The sequence below is a fragment of the Anopheles coluzzii genome, chromosome 2 (assembly GCF_943734685.1).
Source record: "Anopheles coluzzii chromosome 2, AcolN3, whole genome shotgun sequence".
In the NCBI taxonomy this organism is placed as follows: domain Eukaryota; kingdom Metazoa; phylum Arthropoda; class Insecta; order Diptera; family Culicidae; genus Anopheles; species Anopheles coluzzii.
Genome location: NC_064670.1, coordinates 12,198,732 through 12,213,131, shown reverse-complemented (window position 1 = coordinate 12,213,131; position 14,400 = coordinate 12,198,732). Strand labels below are relative to the sequence as shown.

Below are 14,400 nucleotides of genomic sequence, written 5' to 3'. Positions count from 1 at the left end.
AAATGCTAGCACACTGTCATACAAAAGACGCTTTGATCAGCGTATTGCATACATTTGGGCGCAAGCGCAATGCAGCTCTACTAACCTCGGGTTGATGGTGTAGATATCCTCCTCCACCTCCTCCACCCGCACCGAGATGATGATGACCGTCGACCATCGACAGTGGATCGGGCCCTAGGTTGCCGAGCGGTGGCCACGGAGCATCACAGTCGAGCGCAACCAGCGACGGGTTGGCGATGTACGCTGCGGTCGGTTTCTGTGGCACGGGCGGTGGCTTCGATCCGCTCCCATTCCGGCGGCTCATCAACCGTGGACTGTTCGGTGTCGAACGGGAGCCCATCATTATCCTGCCCAGCACGTGCGGCGGAGGTACTGGAAGCCCCCCTCCGCCACCTGCTCCTCCACCGCCGCTACCACTACCACCGGAACCGAGCGTTCCACCGATGTAGCTTCCGGTGCTGCTGCTCGAGCTAAGCTTCGTGCTCTGGTTCGATACGGACGATAGCGACGTGGAGGAGGACGCTGTAGTGTTGTAGTACCCGGCGGCACCACCATTCGGATGACCACCGCCGCCACCTACCCCACCACCACCACCACCGTGGTGATGCTGTAGCGTGGAGGAAGACGAAAAGGTTTGCGCCGAGGAGGAGGACGCCATCTGTGGCATGGCCCCCATCGTGCACTGTGGATGCGCTACGAGTGGTGGGGTTGGGCAGCCGCTGCTGCTACTTCCGCCTCCTCCGCCGCCGCCGCCAGCGTACTTGAGGTGGGCTAGCTGGTGTTGCTGCTGCTGTATCTGAGCCTGCAGCTCGCTAAGGCTCATGAGCGGGTCGAATATTTGCGACAGTCGTCTCGGTGGACTTTCACCGGCCATTGCGAACGCGTTTGGCGGCTCGTGCCGGTTGCACCAGAACGCGCTAAGCGGCCCGTGTTGAATGCGCGGGAGTCGGGTTAACACCGTCGGCGAAGATGACGAAACCGGCGTGTGTCTTTTACGGGCATTGTGTACTGTTTCGTATTACACACATTCAGATTTCTGTGAAAAAAAGAAATATAAAGACAAATATAAACAAACGTGCACTGCTGCCACAAATCACTTGAAAAAATGACAATAAAAGATTTATAAACCAATCGGATTCGAAATTTGTTTTCAGTACCATAAAGGAAGACTATTTCATTAAAAACACACACACAATGACTTTGTGACCAAATCGAATGGAGCACAATCGCATGCAGGACAACAGTATCATCTGTTTTGGGCAAAACTTGCCTAGAGCGGATAGATCTAGCATGGGAAACGGGTGCTGAACCTTTGTGAATTTGACCACAGTGTAGCCTCATTGCTGCCGATGCCGATTCCAATGGCTTTTGTGAAGCATAAACGCAATTCCATTTTGCCCTCAGGCACTAGGTCGGCGTAAAAATCTAATCGGATTTTGAATATTTCAACGCACATGTCCTTCCCGTACGCAAACTCATTGGGAAACGCGAACGTTAGTTCTCGGGTAGTCAATTTTTGGACCGATACTGATAAGTCTATCGCAGGCTCCATAAAACACAATGATATATTCCACCAATGTCCGGAATTTCGGGGGATAAAGAATGTATTTCAAAAACAAATACCTCTCAAATCTATTAACTAACATAGAAAACACATTTTTTCCTTATAAACTGTTCAATTCTCATCGCCTTATCTACTCAGATCTACAACCGCCTATGTATAACTAGTTTTTGTTCTACCTTTGTTGCAAAAAACTTTGTCTACAGCAACTTGTTTCTATCGATAATGTCGGCACATTTTCCATGCAATTCGCAGGATGTTTTGCAATTCGCAGGATCAACCTGGCGGGCAGAACAATCGAATGGAAAATGTTGGTTTGAAGCAGGGCTTTAGAATTTCAAACATTTTTCATACATTATTCACCACGCAACATTGGACGGCACGAAACGAACATTTATCTCACCAAACAGCTGTTTGCATAAAGTGTGGCAGTGTAGCTTAAAATATTCCAACAAACAATACATGTTTTGTTTGCACTTTTTTGTGTGTTGTGCAAAACAAAAAATAGTTTACTCAAATAGAATATCAAACCCACTCAACGTATGCGAATATCCTTTCCAATGCTCTCCTTCCCCACCGGAAAATTTCCTCGCTTTGACCGGTCGCCTTTGTGCGAGTACGGGGAGATCGAACACACATCCGATCCATTCCCATTATTTATCTGCGTAATAAAAATGTCCCCAAACGAGACGGAATAGGACCGCAACGAGGAGGCAAGGGCCGGAACCCATTGCAACCGGTCTCACCAGTTACCCCCATCTGCCCGTAAAATCACAGTTGAACACCGCAAACAAAAATACACAAATTCGAACACGTCATCACCCCCGGTGCGTTCGCTGTCACCGATTTTGTTCCAAACAACCGGAAAAAATCAACCGAAACCCCTTTCACTGTTCTGATGGCAGGGGGAGCGATGGCAAAGTCTGCAGCCACAACAGCAAACGGAGCAAAACAAAAAAAAACTGAAATGGCACGTCGCACGCATTCAACGGGCTCTATCACTTTTCAACAAAGAATTTTCTCACCCATCATAACGGCCCAACACTGGTGGAGCGGAAAGGGGACTGGGATGGGAGAGTATCACTGCCTTCACTGCCTTCCGTGCTGGCCTTGTGGATGTGGTTGGAAATGTGACCAGTAAGTTACGCATTTTCTCACTCAACTTCCGGGGCTGAAAAGCGAGGGACACGACGCACGACCGGCCCCATCGGATACGCATTCGGGCGAAATGAAATCGAACAAAACGCGCGTCCATACAAAGCCAAGGTTCGATGGGAAATGAAGATGTGGGTCGGCGCGAGGGGGGGGGGCGGGGGGGTGCGAGATATTTGATTGGGTTTGAAAAGGATGATCGGCCGGGGATGATAGTGGCGGCACGTGGAGGAAATTGGATTTTTCATAGATAACGTGCACACGGGACGACGGCACTCTTTTATGTGTGTCTACTGTAAGTGGTTGGTTGGCTGGGTGAAGCAGAAGGAATTAAATAACCATGAGTGAAGCTGTTCATCATGCACTAAATAGACGATAGCATATGGCTCGCTGAACAATAGCAATGCTTGTTTGTATACATTGCCGTAAAAATAGGATTTTAGTAGCAAATTGTTGGATAAGTTTGCGGCATTCAGTTGAGATTCATTCGAATTGGAAAAAATGATTCCAACAAAAGGATGATACTATAAGATAAAACACACATTGAATCGATTCTGTATGACAAGATGTCTAATAAGATCTGGAAGGCAGAAACCCTTCAAGCTCAAGAGCCTTTTACTTACACATGGCGCCATTTGAGACATGCTCCAATAACTTCTTCCACGACAATCATGCACAATTCGTGGCAGTACTCGATTGCAATTTGGTTCGAGCAATTTTCTTTCCCAACAACCCATTCCCCCCGCCAAACGCTCGAGCCGACTTACATTAAGTAAATGGATGCCAGCTTGAGAGCACTAAATACCACAAAACCCCAACCAAACCACCGAGTGAGAAAGGATGAACGGGAGTCATTCTTTTACCTCTTGCAAATTACTGCAGCACCACTCACCAAACGTTCGTGCAGTGAAGTGTTACTGCAAATATACTGAGCCTCGCTACTGACGTTGTGCTCCATTAGGAATTTGGTTTGCTTGGTACCGAAACTAGTCACTCAGCCCCTCTCCCGGAGTTGGTACAAAAGCCTACCTTCCCCTCCTTTCCGTATACCGCCAGCAGATCCGAAAGCTCACTCTTGTGCGCCCAAATTACTGCAGAATTTTCACTACACTATATTTCCCTGCTTCATCTCCCTCTTGCTCCTCGCCGCACCATAACGTGCTCTCCCCGATACTGCCTAGAAGTGGTGCCAAATGGGTCAAATGAGTGTACATAACATTTAACTTATGGTAGAGCCCGGTGTGTGTGTGTGTGGACGGGAGGCGTCGTGCTGGATGCTGAAGCCTTAATACTGGGTTTGGGATTTTCCAGATGCCCATAACTTGCAGTAACTCGCCTTTTCTCTCACACACACATACAAACACCCATACCAAGCCCCAAGACATGCTAGAGATTGGTTCTAGTTTTATTGGATCGTTCGCCCGTTCGAATTGCCGAAGCAGCTACGAGTTGAGATTATCCAATCAACGCTTTTGCCCACCGTTTGCAACCTTCGGGGACAGCACATACACACACACACACACACACACACGCTGGCAAGGTGTTTGCTCCAAAGACATTGTGTCTCGCTGTCCCGAACCATTGGTTACGGTTAAATCCTACTGCATAATCGTTACCGCTTGGAAATAATTATCGACCGTGCTACGCACTACGTGAAAGGACCTTACTGTGCTAGGTAGGAATAGGGGAAGCACACAAAAACCGTCAATAATTACTGCGTTACGCCATTCGGTTCAGGAAGGTTCAAGTGTTTGTTGCCCGGTACGGCCACACACTTGCTGCTCCGACACGTACCGAGCGTACCGCGTGCGTAGGTAAGCGAAACGGACAATTTCGTGCTTAGGGCGTGATTGGCATTCGAATAAAAAAGCAACTGCTCTGGTTTGTCCTCAACTGCCACCAAGCAAACTGTAAAGACTAGCTGCCCAAAAGCGGCAACGTTCGAGAAGACCGAGTACAAGCCCCTTAATCCCGGAAGAAAGGCCTAAAACCCAGCAAAAGTGCTGTAAGCTTTGAATTTGAAAAAAAGAAACCTCTACTTCTACCAGGTCAGAAAAGGTAGCAGAAACTGTCGTCAAAGTTGAATTACTTCCGCCACGTGAAACACTCAATCATCGGCGCCGTTTTTTTTTTTCTTCTCCTTCCGTTCGGTTCAAACAAAGATGAAAGCAAGAAAATGGAGAGTCTCATTTCGCCCAGGGAAGCCTTTCACGCATTGCTGCGAAACGTTGTTTCCCCTAGCGAGCAGGGCCAAATGGAAAAGTAAAATTCCGCTATAAGCATTCAAACATTCCGTCAGAGCCATCATGGCTGTGTGTGGTGTGAGTGGTGTACAAGAAATCTGAGTCTACGCTTGGAGTGCTTGGAGCTTCCCCTCACTAACCACTAACCAAGCAAATAAATCCATTAACACAAATTTGATTTTCTTCCTCGAAAACTTTTATCAATTTGATTTATAGATAAAGTTCGGCCAGTTTGGCAAAACCGGGTAACCGGGTGAAACACAGCAAAAAAGCCCGGCGTTGTTGGGAGGTGCGTCAATGATGGAAATGGGAAATGGTCTAAAAATCGTTCGCGAAACCACTTGCCTCACCGCTCTCGCTAACGAGCCCGATCACAGCAGTGAGTGGGCGGGCGCGGGCCAGCACACTGGGGAGGACACACTCCCGAACGGCACAAGTTCGGTGCCATTGCGCCAAAAATTCTTTCATCAACACCATAAATCAAGCCACACCAGGAACTAAGTGAGAAAAGCGCGGTGACGCTTTCGCCGTTTTTCTCCCTTCTCAGTAGTGATGGTTTCGTGCCCGGTGAACGAGGGGTTTGGAAAAGTGTGGGTAAGAATACAACGAAACTGCCCATTTGTCACCACGGGATTTTTTTTTCGCCATTCGTCCCGCCAATAACCTTTCGGTCGGGGAAAGGAAAAAGGAATCACTACCAAGGCAAGCACAAACCGGGCAAGGTTAACAATGGTTAAGCAGGTCGAGTTGTGTGCGTCAAACAGATGACAAAAAATCAACCCCAAAACCCCCGTCCGAATGACACATCCAATAAATCGATTTTCCGTACTGCAAAGATGGAAGGTAAGGGCAAGGGAGGCCGGCCCCGGTCTGCCACTAATTCATTGCAGATGACAAGAGTTTTGGCAGCCCGAAAGCTCTTGGAGCGGAAGTAGTTCCGCAGCCGTGTGCACTGGATCAAATGTGCGGGCAGTTGTGTGTTGCACCGATCTATCTTGCTGATCTCGGAGGTGGTAGACTTGGGTTGTGTGTGTGTTGCTCTCGATTGATTGATGTGTTTACGCCAACGATAAGGTGAAGGCATTCGCCAAATGAGCATATGGGTGGCAATTTGTTGGCAACGTGAATGATGGGAAAAACTACACAGGACGCATTGAGGTGGCCACAGCAGCTAAATGAGCTTTTGATCGGCCAAAAGTTTGACGTATTAGTTGACCCAAAATAACAATTTCGGTGTCACAACATGTACCACTCAAGAGCGGAGCTTGATGGTCAACTGTTGCGGGAGCGAAATCGAGCGAAACAAAGAAATGTGTAATTAGGATGGAGATATATTGCATTTGTGATCGTTACTACTAGGACACATTTCAAAGGAGAGTCTGTTAATGAATGAAATAAAAATAAAGAACCAAATGACTTGAATGAATCTGCTTGCGACTTCCAAGCTTTCTTGGTCTGCTGGGGCGTATAACGAAGCCTTTCGCACGTCTATAGAATAATAAATCTATCATCCAAGAATGTCTCGGTTTTCTATATTACAAACCGCCTGAAAGGTATGCAAAATGTGTCGCATACAGGGTTTCCCACGATTTATTGGTCAGTTCCCATGATTTTTTGGTCGTATCTCATAGAATTTTTTGTTCGTTCCCATAATTTATTGGTATTTTCCGATTGGATATCAATACAATTGGACCAAAAAATTCTGGGAAACGACCAAAAAATCGTGGGAACGCACCAAAAAAATATAGGAACCCACAAAAAATTGCCAACCTATAAATCGTGGGAAACCCTGTAAAGTCAGACATTCTACAAAAAACATCGAACCTCAAACTGGCAAACCGGGAAAAAAATCAATCATTCTCATCAAACATTACGGTTAAAATTACACTAAATTAACTGCAACAAGCTATTAAACGTCTTGCGAATCGTAGCGTCACTAACAAACACAGTCCTTCAACAGGTTCGCAACAACTTCGCCAGACCAGACCAACTATCATAAAACCAAAAATCACACACGCAGCATGTATGATGCGAAAATTTGGCCCGATTCACAATTTTATCTTTTACACCACCATTTTATGTGCTTCATCCACACACACGCACCTACAAAAACAAGCCAACATTCGCGAGCTGGGCGTCTTCTTGCCCCCACCCGGGCAAGAACTTCATTTGCCGCTGTGTGTTGTTCCATATTGCCATTTTGTTTCCACCCTATTCGGAAGTGCTTTCGATTCGATTTTCCACACACCACAACCCCGCGTACAGTGCCACTTTGAGCGAAAAGGGCTTCCCTGTTGTGGGGACCATTTCGGTAGCGACAAAATGGGATGATCTTTGGGGAGCAGGACAGCAACTTTTGCAGCAACTCGGTTGCCCGCACGGGTTTCATTCCCCCTTTTGCGGAACCGATACAATCTTACCCACCCATACACGGAACAGGATACGCGGTGCGTGTGTTTGCGAATGTTTCGCAGCAAAACTGTCAAACCCAGCTGTGTCTCGCAACACGCCCAGCAGCATTAGCATACGGTTTCGTTTGCGTTACAACACACGCCTTCCAAAGGGCTCCGCTGCGTTTGCTGTGCGTACGGAATTATCCGTTCGCGTAAAAGCGGGAAAGACTTGCACAAGACGCCCCCACCCACCGCTGGATAATGCTGGATGCAAACAGTATTTGGGGTGCGTGGGGACAGTGGCTGCAAAAAAACGGATTGCCGGCCGATGCGTACCAGATGCCTTTGCGATTTGGTTCGGAAAATATAAATATTCGATAATACTCGGCTACAAAAACCGTCGGCCCTGGAGCGGGCCAGGCTTGGAGTAGGAGTTTGATGTGAAGGGGAAGCGTGAAGTATGAAATCGAGGGCATATTTTAGCGCTTTTTTACGAGCCCATGATGATGTTGCGAATCGATTGAATGTTTAACTTTGGGCAATGGAAGAGTTGCTCTATTTCCGTCGCTCTGTAGATAGAAGTGGTTGGAAAACGTGTTCCGGTGTATGTCGAACAAAACCGCTCTTCGTGCAAGAGCGTAAACGGACTCTTTATTATGACGATCTAACTATGAATAGGAGCTTGCAAAATTATATCGAACCGAAGGGAGTTAAAAATAGATTTTTGAAGATGTTTGTGCTTACTATTCTACCACATTGAAGCATTGTTTGTAGGTTGTAGTTAGACCAAACAAACCCCCTATCTGGATTTAGATCCCGAAAACGCAACTTTTAAATATTTATGATGCAGTTCTACACCTCGGTCCATGAACGATAAACTAACCAAAGTCTACTTCCACGACTGCCATCATCATCATCATCATCCATTTCATCAGCAACAAGCATGTGTTGCTGGAGTAAATTACCGATGCGTAAGCGACACGCACCACAACAAAAAAACGAATAGAAGGAAGAAGAAGAACAAAAAAAAAAGATGCGTTGGCGGAACGCACTAAAGCGAACGCGCCCGGGCCGCGTTATTCAAATGATGGAATGACTCTTCATAACAGTCGAATTAACATAATTTACTTCGCCCTTCAAACAAACGCCACCGGCAAGAGAGGGGCACGAGCATGCATGTGGGACTTGCTGATGAGCCAAAAGTGCATCATCACAGCTCGGCAGATCAATCCCGCACAGCGACCGAACACACACCGGAAATGGGAAAGAGAGAGAGAGAGAGACCGGAGATGATAAGCCTGGCGCGACACCGATCACACGCTGTTGTGTGTTTTATTTTGCACGATTTTTATCCATCACATTAAGCGGCCGTGCGTAGTGATGTGATGGCCCGTCCCGAAAGGGTTCGAAGTGCTGCAACCGAGCAACATAAATAAATTAAACTCAATTTAATTTACTTGAAATTTATAACCATCATATCATAGGCGTGGAAGTGCATTTTTTGCTTGTCTCGATGTTATTTTTCTCTTTCGGTGCATCCTGCCGGTTGCAGCATTGCATTGCATAAAAACGTACACCCGAATGAGCAATTTCGATTAATTTTTAACCTTCTTTCTCCCACCCCCCTCCTTGCCCGGTGGAAGGGTCGGGATCATTCATTATAGCGCCGGACATCGGGCAAATGCAATTAATTAGTCCGTAATTTAAAAATAATCAAAGAATAATAGGACAATTTTTGAGCGTATGTGTGCACTCTTGCTTTATTGGTTTTGGTAAAGTAAGATGCATGATGTTCACAGTATTATCAGCGTGGGAAAATGTGGCCCCAAACCCCCATCGCTCAGGGCCGCTGCAATCGATATTTGTACAGCAAAAAAACTGGAGCGATGCGCTCTAAACGAATTAGAATCTCGTAATACACAATCAAATCACAACAAAAACAGTCCCTCCGGGGCACGCCATTTTGCCATTGCATGTAAACACACAACCCACAGATAAACCATTTATTGCTTTCCCCAGCACAATCGCTAGCGGGCGATATCATTGGATCACAACAATTTGGAGCACCGAGAGTTGCCAAATCTCCGCAAAATGGAAGCCAAAAAAATGTGCCTCCACACAGATTGCCAATAAAAGAAAATAAAAATACTTCCCAAAACACATGTTTCCACCGGAATAACCTCCCCTCCTATCGCTTGATTGGGTGTGATTCATTCGAATCGATTACGAGCACAAGTTTGAATATGTATCTCCCGGGAGCCACAACAATGTACCCGGTGGTGGATGGTGTACTTCAAAGTGGGGCAGAGAGAGAGAGAGAGCGCACTTACATGCATGATTTGAAAGCGATGTCAGTCAGGCTTCCTGTGCCTCCCTGCCCGTCTGACCCGGGGTAAAGGCGAAAGCATTCTTTCTCCATTCGGCATATGGGGGCCCCCATCACTCCCTCACTGGGGAGGCGCTTAGGCGCAGTAGAATTTGCCAATATACAACATACACCACCAAAACATGCTGCCTGCCTCCCTCCCCATCGAGCAATACGGGTCTTCGTTTACACCCGGGTTTTTTGTGTGGAATATATTTTCATAAATCGATGACTTTTATTGAAATATTATTCAGATTTGCGCCTACGGTCGGACGGGGACGGAGATTGCAATCGAATCCAATGATGGAAATTGTCCAGGGTCTGTTTGCAACTGATCCAACAAACGGTGTGCCATCACCATTGCGGGGTTTGAATCGAGCACTCGAGTGGGGAGTGGGAAAAGAAACATTGCCCAAAGAATCGATGATCGAAAGGGTCCACGCATCACCACGACGCCACACTCCTTTTGCGCTACGTAACTGATGGCAATCAATTTGAAACGTTTGCTGCAGAATAAAACAAATACAATGGTGCCGGTATGTGCAGTACCATTTCTAATGCCCTGCAACAGAAATCCGTTCAAACGCAATTTCCTACCAACTTTCACCAATCAGTACCAGTCACAGCGTATCACAGCGATCAAACTGTAACTAATTTCCCATATTTCACGCTTCATTTGCTTCAATCAAATAATAATGGCCACCGAACGCCCGGTGCACTTAATCGAAAAATCATCACAGACAGTAATTTTCAATTATGAGCTGTGTGCTTCTCAGATGTGTGTATGATAAACAATTGAACCCTTCCATTTCCCTTTCGATTGGGCGCCAAAACCCAAACAACCGTATCTGATCCGTTGTTGGCGTTCATTCAACGATTTGTGGCACAAATTGAATTACGCCGCATAATGCAACTCATGCAACGTGGGTCTCTGGTATTAGGTTCGCTTTGCTTTTCGCTTCCCACGTCGGCGTCCACGTCTGGCTGAACTGTGTCTAGTTACAATGTTTGTTTTAAGCTGCAGTTTTCACCCGTTATGCACCTTTCCACATAAAACACACAAAGGCGCGCGGATGAGCACCGAACGGTCCATTAAGTGTTGGAACTGAATTTAATTAATCCAATCGACCGAATCATTTCTAATGAACTAGTGACAGTAGGAGGAAAAAAAACAATTTCAACATAATTCATATGCAGTGGAGTGTGTACGTTTATCGCTCTTTTTTGCTCGCGAAAAGCGTCACAGCGTAATGGTCAAGTGATTTATTCCTATTAAAGCCCAACTCAGCTTCGTTGCGAATTTTGAGCCACTTTCACTAGCAATCCCCGCTGCTGGCCACTCTAAATGCTGTGTTTAAATTAAATGGTAAAATGCGCTTTATCCATCCATTTCCGGAAAGGCAAACAACGTCGCCCACGCTACTGCTCACAATCTTTGCGGCCGCTAAGTATGCGTAACACCATGTCTCGGAGTAGCGTCTCAGACACGGGAGCTAGACAAAAAATGAGCATTATTCCACTCAAGCTAACTCAATTGACACTGACCTCTTGCTCGCGAAGCACTGACCTCTTGCTCCCAACAAGCAAACCGGGTGGAAGAGTTTATCCACTCTGAACAGAGGAAAATTATGGCACACCGAGCAACACTGGGGTCGGGGGTTCGTTCGATGTTACGATCGTATTAATATTCATCGCCACAAGAGCAACTCCCTCTCTTCGCCTACGGGGACATTCCAAATCGGCGGAACCGTTCTCGGTGTCTCTTCCATGCCCCTAACTGCAATAATCGTGGGCGCACCAATCGGGACCGAAGAAAGCCAGCGCAAATAACAATAATAATTAACGATAAAGATAATAATTATTGATGCACATCGTCCGCAGCTAGACGATGCGCGGCTGCACTTATTCGTAAAAGGGAGGATGTAAAACCAATGGGTCATAAATATATCACAAATAACGCACAATAACACCGTTGGAGGTTTAAAGATTTCAGACAAAGTTTCCAAAATCGTTCGTTTCATCACGATCCATGGAAATTAAAGCGCGTTAGACACAACGAGAAGCGAACTCACAAACTTATCCCACAGGAAGCAGGAGCTGGTAGCGCTAACTAACTTCCATGCAATAGTACGATAAACTGCACATTCTAGCTTCTTCTGCATACAGCTAAGCCTAAACAGCTACCAAACACCAGGCCCCACTGCAGTTGCGCTACGGACGAAACTATTTATTGCGAAATGCGGCTCATTTGCATCGCTATGCCGGCGATCATCCTGCCATGGCCTGCTGCCCGAATTGAATGAAAGCAATTGCATTTGTGCAGCCGGAGATTTTGCTATGCACGCACATTGTAACATCCCCACCGCAATGCAATCGTTTGGCCGAATTGGGTGCATTTATTCAAACACCCACCATTTTATTGCGTAGTCCTGTGTGCGATTAGGCATAAGGCTAGCATCGGTTCAAACAGCCCCGTCGGCAGCAAAACGCCACAGATCAAACGATATACACATGGCGGTGATGGGGTGCAGCAATGCATTTCCTTTCCAATGCAAACTGTACAGTTCTAAGGGTACGTGTGTGCGCTGCCGGACGGATATAAATCGACACACAAAAGCATTTACGCTGTCCGGTTTTACAAAAGTGGAGTCCACCCGGTGGTAGTTTGCAAATCACACCAATTGACTGCGATTTTCATAATGCTCCGAACGAAATTCGGTACTGTACATGATGGTTCCAGAATCCATTGGTTTGGGAGGCATTTCTAATGCAGGTATGATTGCATTAGTTTGCGAAATGATTGAGCGCACAGACTGTCGAAGGACGGGTTGGAGTGTTTGAAATTTACAGTCGATTAGCTTCCAGCAAAACGGATGGATAAAAGCAACGAGCTCTTCTGGGTTCAGTGGTACTTTACACTATTAAATTAAATAAAATTTAAGTAATAAATGTACTATTACAATAGGGAAGTTCAAATGATAGAGACTCCCTTACTATACGTTTTTGAAACGGAAGCTTTAACGGATGTCATTATTCTTGACCAATTTCTTCCAATCATCGTCTCAATATCCCCGACACCGCAGCCAAACCGACATGTCCCAACAGCTTTGTCGGAACCTTCCCCAAGCGAGCAACCGAGACCGCACCGAACACTCAAGGTCGGAAGGCCGACCGCAAGCTGCGCGCAAGGAAGTGATCCTGCCGGTGGTGATACACTTTATTTCATTTTTATTAACCGATGGGGAACTATGAAAAATAACGAGATGTGCAAATTTTTAGCTAAACCAAGCTACACCACACACACACACACACTGAGCACAGCAGGGAGTTGCCGTTCAGCCATGAAGCGCCAGGACCACACCAAGTGGTCCATTCTGCAGAGCGGTACTCCTCCATGCGGCGAGAAGCTGGAACACCACTACACACCATCCACGAGTGGCAGTGCCAATCACGGCAAGCCGGTGAGCCACTTCTTAATATCTGCTCCGTTAGCTTTTTCTGACCGGCTGGCGATCATAAACGGACACCCGCCGTCCGCCGCTTCTCCGTCTCCCGCTCGGATCATCCTTCGAGGGCGCAAGTGTATTCCCTTTCGGAAACGTGACAAGGACTGCCTGTATCGTTACATACCGCTACCACACACACACTGACGAGGATTTAAATAATTTAGTGGCCCTTGTCATGAAATGTGCTCGTGCCGGAAATGTTGTGCCGGTTTTTCTTTTTTTTTACTTTGTTCTCTTGGATCCGGTCGACATCGCTGCCGGTGAGATTGAGCGCTGCTCTCGTGCCAATGTGTGCTTGGTCCGCTGGCTTTTTGCATGACTTTTCTCTTCTCCCGTGACGCGCTCCGCGTAAAACGAGCTTTGCGTCTACTAAGCCGAGATGTGTGAAAGGAAAAGCTAAACACAGGCAACAACATCCTACACAAGGGCAAGAAATCAGATCCAACGACCTGGGCCATCGTGCCGCGAAGCTTCGTAGCCGTGATTTGTGTCAATTTCACACGACATAACGATGTACTCAAAGGCATGCGATACGTAGCGATGTGGGAGATTGCTGCCAGCACACGTTTATGTGTTTGATGGATTGTAAACAGCAGCACTGGGTGGAAATGTTGGAATGGGAGCACAAAGTAATGTCTCGTGTTTTGCGTCACAAAAACAGACATTATCTAATAAAATCCTCACATTTCTGATGGTGAATTTCACATCTAATTGGTTGAAATAAATCAAGCGTATCGCTTGTTTCATCTAAATTAGTTTCAGAAATTGTTCTTTATTATAGTTTACAATGCACTACCCTAAAAAGGGTACATCATGACTCACAAATTCCTACCCACTCTATCTTTACTACAACTTCTCATCCAAAATATTGGGAAGTAACTCAAACGTAAAAGCCATAAATCGAAGGGCATGTAACTTCAAAAGAAGATACTACAAAGATACTCTCATTACAAAGTTTACGACTCAAGACCGAAATGTGTGCCACAGCAGCTAGCGAACTAAATCCTGCTGAGCTTGTTATCTTTGATTAGACCCGCTAGTTGTATGCTACACTGCAGTGCAGATCATACTTAACCCGTTTCGGAGCAAAGTTTTTTAATTAGTTTCTCTCCAACACACTGGCAAGCAAATCATTTCCCCTGCTTCCGAGAATCGTGTACCGAGGTGGCAACTTGCAACG

At 46.4% G+C, this 14,400-nt stretch overlaps 1 protein-coding gene across 10 annotated transcripts in view; it reads right to left on the bottom strand.

Moving 5' to 3' along the window:
- LOC120953582 (uncharacterized protein CG43867) overlaps nt 1–14,400 on the bottom strand; it is a 178,561-nt gene that overhangs the window by 124,331 nt on the left and 39,830 nt on the right. For all 10 annotated transcript variants that reach the window (XM_049607518.1, XM_040373655.2, XM_040373660.2 and 7 more), the window contains exon 2: nt 86–1,036. In XM_049607518.1, coding sequence (XP_049463475.1) covers nt 86–874 — 789 coding nt within the window. In that variant the 5' untranslated portion in view covers nt 875–1,036. The remainder of the gene's footprint in view (nt 1–85; nt 1,037–14,400) is intronic.